Below are 23,155 nucleotides of genomic sequence, written 5' to 3'. Positions count from 1 at the left end.
TCAAACTGTTTTGAAAACTTGGAAAATAAATGATGCATTAACTCATATGAAGATAAGCATGTGTTTGAAATTTTACATCCCTTCCCTTAATTAGACAGCCACTCCAAAGGTAATTTAAAAAAAAAAAAAAGAAGTACACTCTTGGTCTCTACAAGACAGAATTCACCATTGAATTTTGTTTTGATGATTTTAAGTGTTTCAGATAGCCAGGTTAGGACCCATAATTTTAATTGGTGGCAGAGATCTTTTGATTGTTATATTTGGAAATCGCCAAATATTGCTTTTCCAAACTGTAGCAAATTTGAATCCACAGTTAGCCGCTAAGAAAAATGTGTTATTGGCTTAATTTCCACCTAAGTAAGCTACTGAAAAAAGCAGTAAGCTTTTTAGCTATTAATAATAATTTCTTCCCATCATGGAATTAGTTTATTCATGTGTTTATTTAGCATATATTTACTGGGTGCCTCTTATGTGCCAGGCACAAGGCTAAAGGCTGCAGATAGAGAGGTTAAAAATCCAGTGCCACCCCTCAGAAACTAGCTAGAATATGGCAGTTTCCTGGATAGTTCCCCATGCCAGTTCACAGTCAATAGATTTCTTATTCATTGTCACTACCATAAATATAAGAGGCTGAGATGAGAATTTCTCCACCAAAAATTATGCCTGTGGATTCTTGCCTTTCCTGACGGCTTCCTTTTCTCTGATGCTAAATAAGCTTTATTCACCATGGCAGCACAATTCAGCACGTTTGCCCCAAGTACACAGTTAGCTTTACTCTATTGTGAGGAAAATCTGAGGTCAATTATACATATGGTATCCTGTTGCTGTCAGTTTTTTCAGGCTTAATACCTGAGACTGTCTCTTTCGGACCCACCCAATAATTACTCCCCTGCTTTTTAAAAATAGCTTTATTTAGGTATAATTGACCTATAATGAACTACACATATTTGAAGTATATAATCTGATTAGTTTTGACATACATATATAGCTGTGAAAGCATAATCACAATCAAGAGAGTGAACAGTGCCATTATCAGCAGAAGGTTCTTTGTGCCTCTCTGTGATCCCTCTCTACACCCCACATCCCCCTGCTGTACTCAGCAAATAACTGATACTGTTTTGAGATTCATCCATGCATGTATCAATAGTTCATTCCTTTATATTGCTGAGTGGTATTCTATTTTGAGTTAATTTCTTATATGGTAAAGGTATGGATTGAAGTTCTTTTTTTTGCATATGGACATCCCATTGTGCTAGCACCATTTGTTGAAAAATTTTTTAAAAAGCCTGTCCTCCTCTACTGAATTGCCTTCATACCTTTGTCAGAAAGCAATTGATTTTTTATGTGTGAGCCTATTTCTGGACTCTGTATTCTGTTCCTTCGATCTGTTTATCTTGTGCCAGTACCACACTGTCTTGATTACTGTAGCTTTGATATAAGTCTTGAAATCAGGAACTGTTAGTCCTCCAACTTTGCTCCTTTTCACACTTGTTTTGACTATTCTAGACACTTTGCACTTCCATGTGAATTTTTATAATCGGTTTGTCAATTAGTGAAAAAAATGCCTGCTGGGATTTTGATTTGGCCTTGTTTTTGAATCTACAGATAAACTTGGGAAGAATTAACATTTTAACAATATTAAGTCTCCTAATTCATGAACATGACATTTCTTTTCATTTATTGATGTCTTCTCAAATTTCCTTTAGCAACATTTTGTTGAATGTTTCTTAACATGGAAGTTGAGATCACTGATTTGAGACCTTTCTTATTTTCTATTATAGGCTTTTTGTGTTATAAATTTCCCCTGAAGTACTTGATATGTTGTGTTTTCATTTTCATTCAGTTCAGAATACTTTCTAATTTCCCCTTTGATTTCTTCTTTGACTCATGGGTTATTTAATTTCAATGTTGCTGGAGATTTATCCAGTGATCTTTCTGTTATTACTTTCTAATTTAATTACATTGTAATTGGAGAACATACTTAGTATGAATTGATTCCTTTTAAATTTATCGAGACACATTTTATGGCCCAGAATCAAGTTTATCTTGGTAAATGTTCATTTGAGAAGAAGGTTGAGAAGAATACTGTGGTTGGGTGGAGTGTTCTATCAGTGACAATTAGGTCAAGTTGGTTGATAGTGTTGTTCAAGTCTTCTCCATCCTTCCTGATTTTCTGTCTACTTGTTCTATTATTGAAAGAGAGGTATTAAAATCCCTGACTATAAATTGTGGATTTGTCTAATTTTCCTTGTACTTCTATTAATTTTTGCTTTATGTATCTTAAAGCTGTTATTTGTTTCTATCATGTTTAGAATTGTTACCTGCTCTAATTAATTGACCCCTTCATCATTATGAAATGACCTTCTTAGTACACAATGATAATCTTTGCTCTAAATTCTACTTGATCTGATATTATATAGCCACTTTAGCTTTCTTTGGATTAGAGTTATCATCTTTTAACATACTTTTACTTTTAACCCATTTGTGATTTTACATTTGAAGTACATTTGATTTAGGCAGCATGTAGATGGATCTTGCTTCTTTTTTTTTCTAACATCTTTATTGGAGTATAATTGCTTTACAATGGTGTGTTAGTTTCTGCTGTATAACAAAGTAAGTCAGCTATACATAAACATATATCCCCATATCTCCTCCCTCTTGCGTCTCCCTCCAACCATCCCTATCCCATCCCTCTAGGTGGACACAAAGCACCGAGCTGATCTCCCTGTGCTATGTGGCTGCTTCCCACTAGCCATCTATTTTACATTTGGTAGTGTATATATGTCCATGCCACTCTCTCACTTCCTCCCAGCTTACCGTTCCCCCTGCCCATGTACTCAAGTCCATTCTCTGCGTCTGTGTCCATCCACCTCACTACAAATAACTCAATTTCATTTCTTTTTTATGGTTGAGTAATACTCCATTGTATACATGTGCCACATCTTCTTTATCCCTTCATCTGTTGATGGACACTTAGGTTGCTTCCATGTCCTGGCTTATTGTAAATAGAGCTGTGATAAACACTGTGATACCTGACTCTTTTGAATTATGGTTTTCTCAGGGTATATGCCCAGTAGTGGGATTGCTGGGTCGTATGGTAATTCTATTCTTAGTTTTTTAAGGAACCTCCATACTGTTCTCCATAGTGGCTGTATCAATTGACATTCCCACCAACAGTGCGACAGGGTTCCCTTTCCTCCACACCCTCTCCAGCATTTATTGTCTGTAGATTTTTTTGATGATGGCCATTCTGACTGGTGTGAGGTGATACCTCATTGTAGTTTCGATTTGCATTTCTCTAATGATTAGTGATGTTGAGCATCCTTTCATGTGTTTGTTGGCAATCTGGATATCTTCTTTGGAGAAATGTCTATTTAGGTCTTCTGCCCATTTTTGGATTGGGTTGTTTGTTTTTTTTCATATTGAGCTGCATGAGCTGCCTGTATATTTTGGAGATTAATTCTTTGTCAGTTGCTTCATTTGCAAATATTTTCTCCCGTTCTGAGGGTTGTCTTTTCGTCTTGTTTATGGTTTCCTTTGCTGTGCAAAAGCTTTTAAGTTTCATTAGGTCCCATTTGTTTATATTTGTTTTTATTTCCATTACTCTAGGAGGTGGATCAAAAAAGATCTTGCTGTGATTTATGTCAAAGAGTGTTCGTCTTATGTTTTCCTCTGAGAGTTTTATAGTGTCCAGTCTTACATTTAGGTCTCTAATCCATTTTGAGTTTATTTTTGTGCATGGTGTTAGGGAGTATTCTAATTTCATTCTTTTACATGTAGTTGTCCAGTTTTCCCAGCACCACTTATTGAAGAGGCTGTCTTTTCTCCATTGTATATCCTTGCCTCCTTTGTCATAGATTAGTTGACCATAGGTGTGTGGGTTTATCTCTGGGCTTTCTGTCCTGTTCCATTGATCTATATTTCTGCTTTTGTGCCAGTACCATACTGTCTTGATTACTGTAGCTTTGTAGTATAGTCTGAAGTCAGGGTGGCTGATTCTTCCAGCTCCGTTTTTCTTTCTCAAGATTGCTTTGGCTATTCGGGGTCTTTTGTGTTTCCATTCAAATTGTGAAATATTTTTTGTTCTACTTCTGTGAAAAATGCTATTGGTAGTTTGATAGGGATTGCATTGAATCTGTAGATTGTTTTGGGTAGTATAGTCATTTCCACAATGTTGATTCTTCCCATCCAGAAACATGGTATATGTCTCCATCTGTTTGTATCATCTTTAATTTCTTTCTTCAGTGTCTTATAGTTTTCTGCATATAGGTCTTTGGTCTCCCTAGGTAGGTTTATTCCTAGGTATTTTATTCTTTTTGTTGCAGTGGTAAATGGGAGTGTTTCCTTAATTTCTCTTTCAGATTTTTCATCATTAGTGTATAGGAATGCAAGAGATTTCTGTGCATTAATTTTGTATCCTGCTACTTTACCAAGTTCATTGATTAGCTCTACCACTTTTCTGGTAGCATCTTTGGGATTCCCTATGTATAGTATCATGTCATCTGCAAACAGTGACAGCTTTACTTCTTCTTTTCCGACTTGGATTCCTTTTATTTCTTTTTCTTCTCTGACTGCTGTGGCTAAAACTTCGAAAACTATGTTGAATAATAGTGGTGACAGTGGACAACCTTGTCTTGTTCCTGATCTTAGAGGAAATGGTTTCAGTTTTTCACCATTGAGAACGATGTTGGCTGTGGGTTTGTCATATGTGGCCTTTATTATGTTGAGGAAAGTTCCCTCTGTGCCTACTTTCTGCAGGGCTTTTATCATAAATGGGTGTTGAATTTTGTCAAAAGCTTTCTCTGCATCTGTTGAGATGATCATATGGTTTTTCTCCTTCAATTTGTTAATATGGTGTATCACGTTGATTGATTTGCGTATATTGAAGAATCCTTGCATTCCTGGAATAAACCCCACTTGATCATGGTGTATGATCCTTTTAATGTGCTGTTGGATTCTGTTTGCTAGTATTTTGTTGAGGATTTTTGCATCTATGTTCATCAGTGATATTGGCCTGTAGTTTTCTTTCTTTGTGACATCTTTGTCTGGTTTTGGTATCAGGGTGATGGTGGCCTCGTAGAATGAGTTGGGGAGTGTTCCTCCCTCTTCAATATTTTGGAAGAGTTTGAGAAGGATAGGTGTTAGCTCTTCTCTAAATGTTTGATAGAATTCGCCTGTGAAGCCATCTGGTCCTGGGCTTTTGTTTGTTGGAAGATTTTTAATCACAGTTTCAATTTCAGTGCTTGTGACTGGTCTGTTCATATTTTCTATTTCTTCCTGGTTCAGTCTCGGTAGGTTGTGCATTTCTAAGAATTTGTCCATTTCTTCCAAGTTGTCCATTTTATTGGCATAGAGTTGCTTGTAGTAATGTCACATGATCGTCTGTATTTCTGCAGTGTCAGTTGTTACTTCTCCTTTTTCATTTCTAATTCTATTGATTCGAGTCTTCTCCCTTTTTTTCTTGATGAGTCTGGCTAATGGCTTATCAATTTTGTTTATCTTCTCAAAGAACCAGCTTTTAGTTTTATTGATCTTTGCTATTGTTTCCTTCATTTCTTTTTCATTTATTTCTGATCTGATCTTTATGATTTCTTTCCTTCTGCTGGCTTTGGGGTTTTTTTGTTCTTCTTTCTCTAATTGCTTTAGGTGCAAGGTTAGGTTGTTTATTCGAGATGTTTCCTGTTTCTTACGGTAGGATTGTATTGCTATAAACTTCCCTCTTAGAACTGCTTTTGCTGCATCCCATAGGTTTTGGGTCGTCGTGTCTTCATTGTCATTTGTTTCCAGGTATTTTTTTATTTCATCTTTGATTTCTTCAGTGATCTCTTGGTTATTTAGTAGTGTATTGTTTAGCCTCCATGTGTTTGTATTTTTGACAGATCTTTTCCTGTAATTGATATCTAGTCTCATAGCGTTGTGGTCGGAAAAGATACTTGATACGATTGCAATGTTTTTAAATTTACCAGTGCTTGATTTGTGACCCAAGGTATAGTCTATCCTGGAGAATGTTCCATGAGCACTTGAGAAGAAAGTGTATTCTGTTGTTTTTGGATGGAATGTCCTATAAATATCAATTAAGTCCATCTTGTTTAAGGTATCATTTAAAGCTTGTGTTTCTTTCTTTATTTTCATTTTGGATGATCTGTCCATTGGTGAAAGTAGGTTTTTAAAGTCCCCTACTATGATTGTGTTACTGTCAATTTCCCCTTTTATGGCTGTTAACATTTGCCTTATGTATTGAGGTGCTCCTATGTTGGGTGCATAAATATTTACAATTGTTGTATCTTCTTCTTGGATTGATCCCTTGGTCATTATGTAGTGTCCCTCTTTGTCTCTTTGTAGTGTCCTTCTTTGTCTCTTTACTTACTATAATAAAATATATAGTCTTTATTTTAAAGTCTGTTTTGTCTGATATGAGAATTGCTACTCCAGCTTTCTTTTGATTTCCATTTGCATGGAATATCTTTTTCCATCTCCTCACTTTCAGTCTGTATGTGTCCCTAGGTCTGAAGTGGGCCTCTTGTAGACAGCATATATACGGGTCTTGTTTTTGTATCCATTCAGCCAGTCTGTGTCTTTTGTGTCTAGCATTTAATCCATTTACATTTAAGGTAGTTATCGATATGTGTGTTCCTATTACCATTTTCTTAATTATTTTGGGTTTGTTATGGTAGGTGTTTTCCTTCTCTTGTGTTTCCTGCTTAGAGAAGTTCCTTTAGCATTTGTTGTAAAGCTGGTTTGGTGGTGCTGAATTGTCTTAGCTTTTGCTTGTCTGTAAAGGTTTTAATATCTCCATCGAATCTGAATGAGATCCTTGCTGGGTAGAGTAATCTTGGTTTTAGGTTTTTCTCTTTCATCACTTTAAATATGTCCTGCCACTCCCTTTTGGCTTGCAGGGTTTCTGCTGAAAGATCAGCTGTTAACCTTATGGGGATTCCCTTGTATGTTATTTGTTGCTTTTCCCTTGCTGCTTTTAATATTTTTTCTTTGTATTTAATTTTTGATAGTTTGATTAATACGTGTCTTGGCGTGTTTCTCCTTGGATTTATCCTGTATGGGACTCTGCGCTTCCTGGACTTGATTGACTATGTCCTTTCCCATACTAGGGAAGTGTTCAACTATAATCTCTCCAAATATTTTCTCAGTCCCTTTCGTTTTCTCTTCTTCTTCTGGAACCCCTATAATTCAAATGTTGGTGCGTTTAATGTTGTCCCAGAGGTCTCTGAGACTGTCCTCAATTCTTTTCATTCTTTTTTCTTTATTCTGCTCTGCGGTAGTTATTTCCACCATTTTATCTTCCAGGTCACTTGTCCATTCTTCTGCCTCAGTTATTCTGCTATTGATTCCTTCTAGAGAATTTTTAATTTCATTTATTGTGTTGTTCGTCATTGTTTGTTTGCTCTTTAGTTCTTCTAGGTCCTTGTTAAACGTTTCTTGTATTTTCTCCGTTCTATTTCCAAGATTTTGGATCATCTTTTACTATCATTGCTCTGAATTCTTTTTCAGGTAGACTGACTATTTCCTCTTCATTTGTTTGGTCTGGTGGGTTTTTACCTTGCTCCTTCATCAGCTGTGTATTTCTCTGTCTTCTCATTTTGCTTAACTTACTGTGTTTGGGGTCTCCTTTTCGCAGGCTGCAGGTTCGTAGTTCCCGTTGTTTTTGGTGTGTGCCCCCATTGGGTGAGGTTGGTTCAGTGGGTTTTGTAGGCTTCCTGGTGGAGGGGACTGGTGCCTGTGTTCTGGTGAATGAGGCTGGATCTTGTCTTTCTGGTGTGCAGGACTGCATCCGGTGGTGTGTTTTGGGGTGTCTGTGAACTTATTATGATTTTAGGCAGCCTCTCTGCTAATGGGTTTGATTATGTTCCTGTCTCGCTAGTTGTTTGGCATAGGGTGTCCAGCACTGTAGCTTACTGGTCGTTGAGTGGAGCTGGGTCTTCATGTTGAGATGGAGATCTCTGAGAGAGCTTTCACCATTTGCTGGAGCACCAAGGTCTTGCTTTTTTATCTAATCTGAAAATCTCTGCCTATTTATTTATTTATTTATTTATTTATTTATGTATGTATGTATGTATGTATGTATGGCTGCATTGGGTCTTCGTTGCTGCGCACAGGCTTTCTCTAGTTGCGACGAGCGGGGGCTACTCTTCGTTGTGGTGCCCGGGCTTCTCATTGCAGTGGCTTCTCTTGTTGCGGAGCACAGGCCCTAGGCACATGGGCTTCAGTAGTTGTGGCACGAGGGCTCAGTAGCTGTGGCTCGCGGGCTCTAGAGCCCAGGCTCAGTAGTTGTGGCGCACGGGCTTAGTTGCTCCTCAGCATGTGGGATCTTCCCGGACCAGGGCTCGAACCCGTGTCCCCTGCATTGGCTGGCGGATTCTTAACCACTGTGCCACCAGGGAAGGCCCTGCCTTTTTAATTGGAGCATTTAGACCAGTTATATTTAATCTGATTATTGATGTAATTAGGTTTAAGTCTATTATCTTACCATTGGTAGTATTCTTCTTTGTTCCTAAAAAAATGCTACTTTATTTGATCGAATATTATCATAGCTATACTAGTTTTCCTATGGTTAGCGTTTTCCTAATATATCTTTTTTCATTCTTATACTTCTACTTGTACTTTAGATGTGTCTCTTGTAAATGGCCTCTAAGGTGGATTCTGACTTTAAACTTTTTAACATGTACCTAAAATCTAAAGCTAATCAATGTACCTTTTTCCCAAATATTACCAGGATCTTAGAAGAGTTTTCTCTGCTATCACTCGTTTTTTTCCCATTTTCATGTTATTGTATCGAGTATTCTATTAATTTTTTTAACCTCATCAATCAAATATTATTTGTTATACCACTTTCTTTATTCACCATTCGTTTTCACATTTCAGATGTCCCTTCTGGAATGTTTTTTATTCTTCCTGAAGAAATCCTTTGGAAGTTACTGTCATAAATTTTGTTCTGAAGTTAATTTTTGCAGTTGCTACTCACTGGAAAATTAATGGTGGTATGGCTGGTTGACAGTTATTTTCTTTTAGTATCTGCTCCCATTGTGGCTATTAAGAAATTTGCTTTAGTATAGTTGCTGGTAACTTCACATATAATCTGTCATTTCTGTCTGGCTGCTTTTTACATTGTTTGTTTGTCTTTGGTGTGCTTCATTTCACTATGAGTTGCCTAGATGTGAGGTTTTTTTATTTTAACTTTCTTCTAATTCATTATGACTCTTGAATCTGAGAATTCATGTCATTCATCATTTTAAGAAAATTCTCATCCATTATATATTTGAATATTTCCTCTCTCCTCTTTGGGGCTCAAATATAATAAAACTTTTTATTCTGTTATCTGTGTCTTTTAATTTTTACTTTTATATTTTCTGTATCTCAGTGATATTTGGGGAAATTTCAGAGCTTGTCTGTTTCATAGTATCTTTTCATCTGAGACTAATCTGCTATTTAACCTCCTTATTGAGTTTTAATTTCAGTTATGTTTTTCACATTTTGAAGTGAAATTCTATTTTGATTCTTTTTCAAATCAATCTGATCTTTTACCTTGTTTTTTTTACCTAGTACCTTGTTTTCTGCTCCTGTTTTTTATTATAGTCCTTTAAATAATTTAAGCAAACTTATTTTATATTCTGTATTTAGTTATTCCAATGTCAGACATCCTCCAGAGTCTAAATCTGTTTGTTGCTTTGGCTGGCTTGCTAATGGTGTCTTGTTTCCTTCTGTGTTTTGAAATTTGGATTGTAAATTCATGTTCAACCAGGACTTTTTGTGGAAATCCTTTAAAGCTTAGATTACTGTAAGTCCATCCATAGAGAATTTGTATAAAATTCTGTTAGCTCCCCTGGGTGTTACCATTTCGGGATGGCTTTCAGTCAATGTCTCAGTTAAGGGTTTTCCACCGGTACTGTACATGTGAACCCCAAACTCACGTTAGGAAAACATTATTAGGCTGAGAGAGACATGTTATTTTGTTCTCTTCCAGTGTTTGTAGGTGGACTTACATTAAAGGCCTAGTCCTCAGAGGGTCCCCACTTTACATAGGAGTCTCAGTTCCAATTCTCTATATTTTGTGAGATCAAATCTGTTAAAATCCAAGAGTTGAAGTTATGAGATCAATAAAAGCAATTTCAGTACTCAACTCACCCCTGAGGCTTCCTGCTCCCTCTTTTTTTGTCCCACAGGGATTTCCCTTCATTTTATGTGAGCTTACCTACACATTATAAAATTATATTTTGTATACTTCTTCAGCATTTCTTGGCATTTTGTAGTGGCAGAATTTTTCAAGATGTGTATTCCTACGCAATAGCAGGAACAGGAGTTCTCCCATTTTAGTTCATAGACTTTATCTAGACTGACTTTTTGGGTTACAACTTTTCATTCTAGTTCCTCCATTCTTTAAGGCTAAAGGCAAGCTATTATTATTAGCACCATTTTAATTTCTGAAGGAGCCAGATCTTCAGCTGTTCTTTGGTTTTGGCATCTTGTCAAAACCATTATTTGGGTTGTCATTCTTTAGGAATCCTGTTTTCTCTCTGGCTAAATCCTCAAAGGGCTTAAATCATTTGGAACTTTTCAGTTATCATCTTCCTTGATGTCTCCTGCATGTGCCTTGTTGGCAACTCTCTTCTTGATGTTTTCCTCCCCTGACTTCTGAGTTGCCTTTTTTTCCTGATTTTGTTCCTACAAAACTCAGCCCCCAGTGCTGGCTCCTCTTCCTCTGCCTACCTTTCACACTTGGCTTTTCCTCAGTCTCTTTTCTTCTGTTTTCTCTTCTGCCCACCTGGAATCCCTGGGTTATGGGGTCTACTTTCGTCTCTTCAGCTGTTATCTGCATTCTGCCTGTCCGCAGCCCTGGCCTCCCTTGAGCAGCAGGTCTGTATATCCAACTGCCTACTCAGCCCCCTGGGGCTCCCACCCCCATCATTTGGCAGCACTAACACTTTGCCAGAAGTTCTGATCTACAGGAATGGGGAGGTATGTCCTCTGGAAGATGCTGGTTTTCATCTTTTTCTCTTATAACAAAACAAAGTGAAATACTAAATTTGTTCTTTGAAGAAAAATGTTAACATATTACCAAAGCACTGATAGTGTTGAAGGGTAAACCCTGAAAGGTCTTGTTTTAGGGAAGAATCATGATTGCAATTGGTAAAAGAAAAAAGGCTGGTGGATGCTAAGAATGTACCATTGTGGTGCCTCATAAAGATGTGATGAAATAATGTTAAGACTTGTTGAAAATTATACCCCCTAAATACTGTTAAGTGACTGTTTCACTTACTGAAATGAATTCTCTGCATGTGTGTTTTCCTTCTAGATTTTCCTCTTTAAAAGGATGTCATTGACGAGCCAGAAAAGTAAAAAGCAGAATAATAATGAGCCACTCCCAGAGATAAAATCAGTAGGAGATAAAATAGCTTTTAAAAGGAATAAGAAAGATGCCAACAAGAACCACATGGGGCAAAATCATCAAGATACCTCACCCCCAAATATGGAGAGAAGGTCAAAATCTTGTATAATACTATGAATATATGTTTATGTTTTCATGGTCACCAAGCCCCATTGTAATTTATACTTGAAAAACATTTGAGTTCTGACAGAAAGTTTCTAATAACAAACTTTTAAAGATATAACTTAAGAATATGTTTTATTTGATTTGAATCGTACGACCAGTTTTGATATTTATTTAAATGCTGATATTTTTGACAAGCAATTTCAGGATATGTGTATCTCAGACTCTCCTTCAAGTGTTGTGGCCTTAACTGTTCAGTGTTGCAATACAAAATACACTTTTATATGTGAAACAAATTAAGATATTTCATAGTTTTTACTAAATTTTACTTCTTTATAATTTCATAAGGCAATATTTGCAATCTCATGACACTAACAGTTTTTAATGTATTTGCAATTTTCAAACACTGAGTCAAAATTGTTTTTAATGAACATATTTTAATAAACTATAGCTGGTCGGTTCCACTGTTTAAATGGGTGAATATCAATAAAATTTGGAGGTACTTGGAGTTATCAGTTGACAAAACAGGGGCAAAAGAAATCTCATTTTAAAATATTAAAAGACGCAAAATGCATTTACCTTTGAGTAAAGAAAGTATCAGGGCAACTGTATAAACAGGACATCTTTGTGGAGAAACTGTGTTGAAATTTCTTTGCTTCCTGCTCCTCTCTTTAGGGAGGTGATTTGACATGAAAACATTGCAGATTATCTGCACTGTTTGACCATGCCACAGATCACCAGTCTAGGAGAACTGGACACAGCCAGACTCGCTCATTGCAGCTGTCTCTAGCATTGACAGTGGTAACTAAGGTTGGCTGTGTCACACAGTGCTCTGCCACAAGGAATAGGAAGGGTAAAGCTGCTAAGTCTGCTCTAATAGAAACATTGCTTTCCTATGCTCACAGATGCTACTTATTTAATTGATCAAACTACCTTCATTTTTCCCATTCTAACTTCTGACTAAAACATTTGCTTATTCAATCACAGTGACCATTGCCCCATTTAAACAAAACAAAACAAAAATACTCCATCTTTGTGTTTAACGTACAAGGGCTGTAAGGATGTTAGTCTAGAATACGTGTGATTTTGAAATCTTACAAAATAGTCTCCTATATTACATTTAGTGGAATTCTAATTTTATTAAAGGTAAATTTAATAAAAATTTTTGCTATTGCCACTATAGTACTAGTACAGTATTGTAAAAATACTTTGCCAAAATATAAACTATAGAAGCCAAGTGGAAGTGAAACTCACAGTAATACTAAGACATGCCAGTTGTGATAGGCAGGATTCTAAAATGGCCCCCAAGGTTCCCGCCTGCTGGTATACTTGCCTTGAATAATCCCTTCCCCTTGAGAGTAGGGGAGACCAGTGAATATGATGAGCTATCACTCCATTGCTTATGTTATATTATGTGGAAAAGATGAAATATTTTCCAGATATAATTAAGATTCCTAATGAGTTAACTTTAAGCAAAAGAGAGATAATCCCAGGTGGGCCTGACCTAATCAGGCGAGTCCTTTCAAAAAAGATCTAGATGTCAGAGTTGGAAGAATTCAGAGCAATTCAAAGCAGTAGAGATGCTCTCCTGTTGGCCTTGAAGAAGCAAACTGCCATATTATGGAGAGGGCCATGTGCCAGGGTGAGAAGCCTCTAGGGTCTGAAGGCTTCTACTCTACAACTGCAAGGCACTGAATTCTGCCAACAACCAGTGAGCTTGGAAGAGGAACCCAATCCTCAGATTAGACCATAGCGCTGGCTGACACCCTGATTGCAGCTTTGTGAGGCCCTGAGCAAAGGACCTAGCTAAGTAGTACCCAGGCTCCTGACCCATGAAAACTATGAGATAACTATATGTTGTTCTAATCCACTAACTTTATGGTAATTTGTTATGCAGCAGTAGAAACTAACATCAGTTTTATTCTGGGAAAGGGCCTCTCTCAAATCGGAAAGTTGGAAAGTCTTCATCTCAGGAATGAGGGGATATTTTATTAAATTTAACAAAAAATACATTTAAACCAGAGATCGCATAACTGAAGTATTTTCAGAGGCTAAACAGATAAGCGTAATGGAGCTGCTGCCAATCTGTTCTACCTGGTAATTGCTGTTTCTCAATACTGGGCCCAGTGTTGCCAGACCCTCAGCCATTTTAAGAGTCTCATGCTCTACCAACTGAGCTAGCCAGACGGCTTCCCCTCAGCCATTTTAAAAAGAAGGTGGAAATGCGGGTTTTTATATAGACAACTCATTCGTGTACATGTCCATATGTGTATGCATGTACATAAACAGGGAGAGCCAAACCATAGCTGCAGGCCCAATTTTGCCCACAAAGGGCAAATTGTGACCTCTGTTTTTTTTTTTTTTTTTTTAAATATACACAGGCAAGCCTGCACTGTTAAGAGCTTTTTTTTTTTTTAATTTTTTATTTATTTATATTTTATTTTTGGCTGTGTTGGGTCTTCGTTTCTGTGAGAGGGCTTTATCCAGTTGCGGCAAGCGGGGGCCACTCTTCATCGCGGTGCGCGGGCCTCTCGCTATCGCGGCCTCTCTTGTTGTGGAGCACAAGCTCCAGACGCGCAGGCTCAGTAGTTGTGGCTCACGGGCCCAATTGCTCCGCGGCATGTGGGATCTTCCCAGACCAGGGCTCGAACCCGTGTCCCCTGCATTGGCAGGCAGATTCTCAACCACTGCGCCACCAGGGAAGCCCCTGACCTCTGTTTTAAACAAAGTACATTATTTTGGCAAGAGAAATTTGTTTACAAGGAAAACATGTTGAAATAATTAATTAGGCCCTGGATTCATCTCAGTTGTAATCTTCCCTAGTTTGGCCTCAGATTTTAAGCAGGAAATGAGAGTTAAAGGATTAATTAGAAAAGGGATGCTTCTACTAAGGAGGTAATTTTTTTGTTGCATACAAATTCATACTAAGCCTTCTTGGGAGTGTGGGGAGTTGGAGGATGATGGAGTATAACTATATTGAATACAATAAAGTAAGATGTTTCTGCTGGAAGAAGCTACATTAAAGTTAAGAGACAACAGACAAACAGGCTTAATAGCAGTCCCTCCAACAATTGTGACGGATGACTACTTTGGCATAATGTTAATACACAGTCCTAATCACTGAAACGTCAGGAAATGTTATCCTAACCGTAAAATTATTTACGAAAACTACAGCAGGAAATTATATCTGACCAGGCCAAGCTGCATTCCCAAATAGTTCCATTTGCTTTCATTTTCATCTGGTATGTATAATATGTATATTATGATAAATGAGATATCTTAAAGGTAAGGTTAACAGTGGACTAGAGAGCTATATCTAACTTTAAATGACATTAATATGTTTTTATTTTAAGAAAAATCTTATCTGATTCGTGGTTAACATCTATCCCAAGATGAAACAAAAATTTTTTTTATATTCGAGAAAAGCTTTTGAAGTTTCTCAGAAGTAATCTTTACAAGTACTTTGTTTAGAATTTGTCTAAATAGTAGCACAGTACTTCTAAAAGTTACAGAATTTTCCCTATGAGTGTGTTTATTACAACAGAAGTTTTCTATTATAATGTCTCAGTCTATCAATTGCTAAAATCATTAAAGTTCTGTACATAGGAATATTTGATTTTATATTTTTAGGTAACTTATAATTTCCAACTTAGCATCAGATTTATATTAACTCCTTAATTGGTATAATTATGTAATTTACTGCATATAGTAATTAAGAATTACAAAAATTATATAAAAGCATAAACTAATTTGGGAAAACTTTTTAATTAAATTGAAACTTTCATTTTTGAATTGAATACTGATTTACAATAGTGTGTTAGTTTCCGGTTTACAGCAAACTAATTCAGATATATATGTGTGTGTGTGTGTGTGTGTGTGTGTGTATGTGTGTGTGTGTATTTTAGATTATTTTCCATTATAGGTTATTACAAGATATTGAATATAGTTCTCTGTGCTTATAGTAAATCCTTGTTGCTTATCTATTTTATGTATAGTAGTTTGTATCTCTTAATCCCATACTCCTAACTTATCCCTCCCCTTCTCCCTTTCCCCTTGGGTAACCGTAAATTTGTTTTCTAGGTCTTTGAGTCTGTTTCTCTTTTGTATATAGGTTCATTTGTATTATTTTTTAGATTCCACATGTAAGTGTTATCATATAGTATTTGTCTTTCTCTGTCTGACTTACTTCACTTAGTATGATATTCTTTAGGTTACTCCATGTTGCTGCAATGCCATTTTTTCATTCTTTTTTATGGCTGAGTAATATTTTGTGTGTGTGTGTGTGTGTATATAAGAAGATATATATATCTTCCTAAACCAGTCATCTGTACATGGACACTTGGCTTGTTTCCATGTCTTGGCTATTGTAAATAGTGGTGCTATGAACATTGGGATGCATGTATCTTTTCAAATTAGAGTTTTCATCTTTTTTGGATATGTGTCCAGGAATGGGATTGCTGGATCATATGGTAGTTCTATTTTAACTTTTTAAGGAACCTCCATACTCTTCTCCATAGTGGCTGCACCAATTTATATTCCCACAAACAGTGCAAGAGGGTTCCCTTTTCTCCACACCCTCTCAGCATTTATTATTTGTAGACTTTTTGTGTGTGTGATATACTTTTTTTTTAACATCTTTATTGGAGTATAATTGCTTTACAATGGTGTGTTAGTTTCTGCTTTATAACAAATTGAATCAGTTATACATATACATATGTTCCCATATCTCTTCCCTCTTGCGTCTCCCTCCCTCCCACCCTCCCTATCCCACCCCTCTAGGGGGTAACAAAGCACCGAGCTGATCTCCCTGTGCTATGCGGTTGCTTCCCACTAGCTATCTATTTTACATTTGGTAGTGTATATATGTCCATGCCACTCTCTAACTTTGTCCCAGCTTACCCTTCCCCCTCCCCATATCCTCAAGTCCATTCTCTAGTAGGTCTGTGTCTTTATTCCTGTCTTGCCACTAGGTTCTTCATGACCTTTTTTTTTTTTCCTTAGATTCCATATATATGTGTCAGCATACGGTATTTTTTTTTTTTTTTGAAGATAAATACTACATTTTTTAGGCTGAAGTGAAAAATTTTTTGTCATATGTTGTCATGCATAGAGAATCAACATCATATTCAAACTGAGCAGTTTTTATTTATTACAATTTTCTAAATCAATCAAAACAAAACACGTCTTCCTCACAAAGTGATGGCTCGAACAACATTAATTCCTTAGAGATTTGTCACATCTGATCTGTTTTCATTCTAAGAGAGTTCACTTTTTTTTTTTTTAAAGTTTTATTTATTGATTGATTGCTTGATTGCTATGTTGGGTCTTCGTTTCTGTGCTAGGGCCTTCTCTAGTTGCGGCAAGCGGGGGCCACTCTTCATCGCGGTGCGCGGGCCTCTCACTATTGTGGCCTCTCTCGTTGCGGAGCACAGGCTCCAGACGCACAAGCTCAGTAGTTGTGGCTCACGGGTCTAGTTGCTCCGCGGCATGTGGGATCTTCCCAGACCAGGGCGCGAACCCGTGTCCCCTGCATTAGCAGGCAGATTCTCAACCACTGCGCCACCAGGGAAGCCCGAGAGTTCACTTTTAATAACAGTTATTTCAATGTAAAAGTATTTTTTCCCCATGAACTTTGTAACTTAGGAATGTGGTCATTGACTGAAACATAAGATAGCAGAAAAATATTTTATTTAATTATCTTTTTATTTTAGGTTTTTCTAGTTCTGGATAGTAAAAAAAAAAGTATTGTGGGTGTAACTCATTTGACATAGAACTGAGATGTTTTATGGAATACTGGAGTCGAGTAAGCTTAACATTTCTTGTTGTCACTCTAGAAACTAAACATCGTATGCTTTCATTTGAGTTTGCTTACAATATTTAGGATATACAATGTATATCCTAATTGTACCTTATAACAGTCGTGCCATTATTCAGTTGAAATAAGATCTGGGAATTGGGACACTTAACTTCTTCATTGAATCATTGTGTGATTTTGGACAAGTCACTGTTTTTGCCCAAACTTTTTCATTTACAAATTCACTGTGATTACATATGATTTACTAGTATACAATCAAGCTAGGATTTATGTCTACCTGGGACAAAAAATAAGGCAATGAAAAGTATAGTCCTCATAAGGACAAGATTTTGCTTTCTTTACCCAGGTCTAGAATTCACCTTGAAAAATGAGTGATTACATGAAGCCAACCATGGCTACCTACAAAAGACAACTAATAACAGGTCTAAAATCTCTTCAAGGATTTATGCAACACAACTGACCACTTCTGCATTTCACAAGGTTTTCTTTCTTTTTTTTTTTTTTAAACATCTTTATTGAAGTATAATTGCCTTACAATAGTGTGTTAGCTTCTGCTTTATAACAAAGTGAATCAGTTATACATATACAATATGTTCCCATTTCTCTTCCCTCTTGCATCTCCCTCCCTCCCACCCTCCCCATCCCACCCCTCTAGGTGGTCACAAAGCACCGAGCTGATCTCCCTGTGCTATGCGGCTGCTTCCCACTAGCTATCTATTTTACATTTGGTAGTGTATATATGTCCATGCCACTCTCTCACTTTGTCCCAGCTTACACTTCCCCCTCCCCGTGTCCTCAAGTCCATTCTCTACGTCTGCGTCTTTATTCCTGTCCTGCCCCTAGGTTCTTCAGAACCTTTTTTTTTTTCCTTAGATTCCATATATATGTGTCAGCATACGGTATTTGTTTTTCTCTTTCTGACTTACTTCACTCTGTATGACAGACTCTAGGTGCATCCACCTCACTACAAATAACTCAATTTCATTTCTTTTTATGGCTGAGTAATATTCCATTGTATATATGTGCCACATCTTCTTTATCCATTCATCCAACGATGGACACTTAGGTTGCTTCCATGTCCTGGCTATCGTAAATAGAGCTGCAATGAACATTTTGGTACATGACTCTTTTTGAATTATGGTTTTCTCAGGGTATATGCCCAGTAGTGGGACTGCTGGGTCATATGGTAGTTCTATTTTTAGTTTTTTTTAAGGAACCTCCATACTGTTCTCCATAGTGGCTGTATCAATTGACATTACCACCAACAGTGCAAGACTGTTCCCTTTTCTCCACAACCTCTCCAACATTTATTGTTTCTAGATTTTTTGATGATGGCCATTCTGACTGGTGTGAGGTGATACCTCATTGTAGTTTTGATTTGCATTTCTCTAATGATTAATGATGTTGAGCATTCTTTCATGTGTTTGTTGGCAATCTGTATATCTTCTTTAGAGAAATGTCTATTTAGGTCTTCTGCCCATTTTTGGATTGGGTTGTTTGTTTTTTTGTTATTGAGCTGCATGAGCTGCTTGTAAATTTTGGAGATTAAACCTTTGTCAGTTGCTTCATTTGCAAATATTTTCTCCCATTCTGAGGGTTGTCTTTTGGTCTTGTTTATGGTTTCCTTAGCTGTGCAAAAGCTTTTAAGTTTCATTAGGTCCCATTTGTTTATTTTTGTTTTTATTTCCATTTCTCTAGGAGCTGGGTCAAAAGGATCTTGCTGTGATGTATGTCATAGAGTGTTCTGCCTATGTTTTCCTCTAAGAGTTTGATAGTGTCTGGCCTTACACTTAGGTCTTTAATCCATTTTGAGTTTATTTTTGTGTATGGTGTTAGGGAGTGTTCTAATTTCATACTTTTACATGTAGCTGTCCTGTTTTCCCAGCACCACTTATTGAAGAGGCTGTCTTTTCTCCACTGTATATGCTTGCCTCCTTTATCAAAGGTAAGGTGACCATATGTGCGTGGGTTTATCTCTGGGCTTTCTATCCTGTTCCATTGATCTATATTTCTGTTTTTGTGCCAGTACCATACTGTCTTGATTACTGTAGCTTTGTAGTATAGTCTGAAGTCAGGGAGCCTGATTCCTCCAGCTCCGTTTTTCTTTCTCAAGATTGCTTTTGCTTTTCGGGGTCTTTTGTGTTTCCATACAAATTGTGAAATTTTTTGTTCTAGTTCTGTGAAAAATGCCAGTGGTAGTTTGATAGGGATTGCATTGAATCTGTAGATTGCTTTGGGTAGTAGAGTCATTTTCACAATGTTGATTCTTCCAATCCAAGAACATGGTATATCTCTCCATCTATTTGTATCATCTTTAATTTCTTTCATCAGTGTCTTATAATTTTCTGCATACAGGTCTTTTGTCTCCTTAGGTAGGTTTATTCCTAGATATTTTATTCTTTTTGTTGCAGTGGTAAATGGAAGTGTTTTCTTAATTTCACTTTCAGATTTTTCATCATTGGTGTATAGGAATGCAAGAGATTTCTGTGCATTAACTTTGTATCCTGCTACTTTACCAAATTCATTGATTAGTTCTAATAGTTTTCTGGTGGCATCTTTAGGATTCTCTATGTCTAGTATCATGTCATCTGGAAACAGTGACAGCTTTACTTCTTCTTTTCCGATTTGGATTCCTTTTATTTCTTTTTCTTCTCTGACTGCTGTGGCTAAAACTTCCAAAACTGTTGAATAATAGTGGTGAGAGTGGGCAACCTTGTCTTGTTCCTGATCTTAGTGGAAATGGTTTCAGTTTTTCACCATTGAGGACAATGTTGGCTGTGGGTTTGTCATATATGGCCTTTATTATGTTGAGGAAAGTTCCCTCTATGCCTACTTTCTGTAGGGCTTTTATCATAAATGAGTGTTGAATTTTGTCAAAAGCTTTCTCTGCATCTATTGAGATGATCATATGGTTTTTCTCCTTCAGTTTGTTAATATGGTGTATCACATTGATTGATTTGCATATATTGAAGAATTCTTGCATTCCTGGAATAAACCCCACTTGATCATGGTGTATGATCCTTTTAATGTGCTGTTGGATTCTGTTTGCTAGTATTTTGTTGAGGATTTTTGCATCTATGTTCATCAGTGATATTGGCGTGTAGTTTTCTTTCTTTGTGACATCTTTGTCTGGTTTTGGTATCAGGGTGATGGTGGCCTCGTAGAATGAGTTTGGGAGTGTTCCTCCCTCTTCAATATTTTGGAAGAGTTTGAGAAGGATAGGTGTTAGCTCTTCTCTAAATGTTTGGTAGAATTTGCCTGTGAAGCCATCTGGTCCTGGGCTTCTGTTTGTTGGAAGATTTTTAATCCCTTTTCAATGTCAGTGCTTGTGATTGGTCTGTTCATATTTTCTATTTCTTCCTGGTTCAGTCTCGGCAGGTTGTGCATTTCTAAGAATGTGTCCATTTCTTCCAAGTTGTCCATTTCATTGACATAGAGTTGCTTGTAGTAATCTCACATGATCGTTTGTATTTCTTCAGTGTCAGTTGTTACTTCTCCTTTTTCATTTCTAATTCTATTGATTCGAGTCTTCTCCCCTTTTTTCTTGATGAGTCTGGCTAATGGTTTATCAATTTTGTTTATCTTCTCAAAGAACCAGCTTTTAGTTTTATTGATCTTTGCTATTGTTTCCTTCATTTCTTTTTCATTTATTTCTGATCTGATCTTTATGATTTCTTTCCTTCTGCTGGCTTTGGGGTTTTTTTGTTCTTCTTTCTCTAATTGCTTTAGGTGCAAGGTTAGGTTGTTTATTTGAGATGTTTCCTGTTTCTTACGGTAGGATTGTATTGCTATAAACTTCCCTCTTAGAACTGCTTTTGCTGCATCCCATAGGTTTTGGGTCGTCGTGTCTCCATTGTCATTTGTTTCTAGGTATTTTTTGATTTCCCCTTTGGTTTCTTCAGTGATCACTTCGTTATTATGTAGTGTATTGTTTAGCCTCCACGTGTTTGTATTTTTTACAGATCTTTTCCTGTAATTGATATCTAGTCTCATAGCGTTGTGGTCGGAAAAGATACTTGATACGATTTCAGTTTTCTTAAATTTACCAAGGCTTGATTTGTGACCCAAGATATGATCTATCCTGGAGAATGTTCCATGAGCACTTGAGAAAAATGTGTATTCTGTTGTTTTTGGGTGGAATGTCCTATAAATATCAATTAAGTCCATCTTGTTTAATGTATCATTTAAAGCTTGTGTTTCCTTATTTATTTTCATTTTGGATGATCTGTCCATTGGTGAATGTGGGGTGTTAAAGTCCCCTACTATGATTGTGTTACTGTCAATTTCCCCTTTTATGGCTGTTAGTATTTGCCTTATGTATTGAGGTGCTCCTATGTTGGGTGCATAAATGTTTACAATTGTTATATCTTCTTCTTGGATCGATCCCTTGATCATTATGTAGTGTCCTTCCTTGTCTCTTGTAATAGTCTTTATTTTAAAGTCTATTTTGTCTGATATGAGAATTGCTACTCCAGCTTTTTTTTTATTTCCATTTGCATGGAATATCTTTTTCCATCCCCTCACTTCCAGTCTGTATGTGTCCCCAGGTCTGAAGTGGGTCTCTTGTAGACAGCATATATACGGGTCTTGTTTTTGTATCCATTCAGCCAGTCTGTGTCTTTTGGTGGGAGCATTTAATCCATTTACATTTAAGGTAATTATCAATATGTATGTTCCTATTCCCATTTTCTTAAATGTTTTGGGTTTGTTATTGTAGGTGTTTTCCTTCTCTTGTGTTTCTTGCCTAGAGAAGTTCCTTTAGCATTTGTTGTAAAGCTGGTTTGTGGTGCTGAACTCTCTCAGCTTTTGCTTGTCTGTAAACGTTTTAATTTCTCCATCAAATCTGGATGAGATCCTTGCTGGGTAGAGTAATCTTGGTTGTAGGTTTCTCTCCTTCATCACTTTAAATATGTCCTGCCAATCCCTTTTGGCTTGCAGAGTTTCTGCTGATAGATCAGCTGTTAACCTTATGGGGATTCCCTTGTGTGTTATTTGTTGTTTTTCCCTTGCTGCTTTTAATATGTTTTCTTTATGTTTAATTTTTGATAGTTTGATTAATATGTGTCTTGGCGTGTTTCTCCTTGGATTTTTCCTGTATGGGACCCTCTGTGCTTCCAGAACTTGATTAACTATTTCCTTTCCCATATTAGGGAAGTTTTCAACTATAATCTCTTCAAATATTTTCTCAGTCCCTTTATTTTTCTCTTCTTCTGGGACCCCTATAATTCGAATGTTGGTGCGTTTAATGTTGTCCCAGAGGTCTCTGAGACTGTCCTCAGTTCTTTTCATTCTTTTTTCTTTATTGTGCTCTGCAGTAGTTATTTCCACTATTTTATCTTCCAGGTCACTTATCCGTTCTTCTGCCATTGATCCCTTCTAGAGTATTTTTAATTTCATTTATTGTGTTGTTCATCGTTGCTTGGTTCCTCTTTAGTTCTTCTAGGTCCTTGTTAAACGTTTCTTGTATTTTCTCCGTTGTATTTCCAAGATTTTGGATCATCTTTACTATCATTATTCTGAATTCTTTTTCAGGTAGACTGCCTATTTCCTCTTCATTTGTTAGGTCTGGTGGGTTTTTACCTTGGTCCTTCATCTGCTGTGTGTTTTTCTGTCTTCTCATTTTGCTTATATTACTGTGTTTGGGGTCTCCTTTTCGCAGGCTGCATGTTCGTAGTTCCTGTTGTTTTTGGTGTCTGTCCCCAGTGGCTAAGGTTGGTTCAGTGGGTTGTGTAGGCTTCCTGGTGGAGCGGACTAGTGCCTGTGTTCTGGTGGATGAGGCTGGATCTTGTCTTTCTGGTGGGCAGGTCCATGTCTGGTGGTGTGTTTTGGGGTGTCTGTGG

General features: G+C 36.9%; 1 protein-coding gene across 4 annotated transcripts in view; it reads left to right on the top strand.

The window, feature by feature from the left end:
* The window catches only part of RPGR (retinitis pigmentosa GTPase regulator), a 152,396-nt gene that overhangs the window by 45,287 nt on the left and 83,954 nt on the right, over nt 1–23,155 (top strand). For 2 of the 4 annotated variants that reach the window (XM_059911744.1, XM_059911748.1), the window contains exon 17: nt 11,306–11,926. The exons of the other annotated variants lie outside the window; for them this stretch is intronic. In XM_059911744.1, the coding sequence (XP_059767727.1) occupies nt 11,306–11,515 (210 nt within the window). In that variant the 3' untranslated portion in view covers nt 11,516–11,926. Of the gene's footprint in view, nt 1–11,305; nt 11,927–23,155 lie in introns of those variants that run through there. 4 annotated transcript variants of the gene reach the window in all.

This window comes from Balaenoptera ricei, chromosome X (assembly GCF_028023285.1).
Source record: "Balaenoptera ricei isolate mBalRic1 chromosome X, mBalRic1.hap2, whole genome shotgun sequence".
Taxonomy (NCBI): domain Eukaryota; kingdom Metazoa; phylum Chordata; class Mammalia; order Artiodactyla; family Balaenopteridae; genus Balaenoptera; species Balaenoptera ricei.
This window is presented reverse-complemented; position numbering and strand designations above follow the sequence as displayed.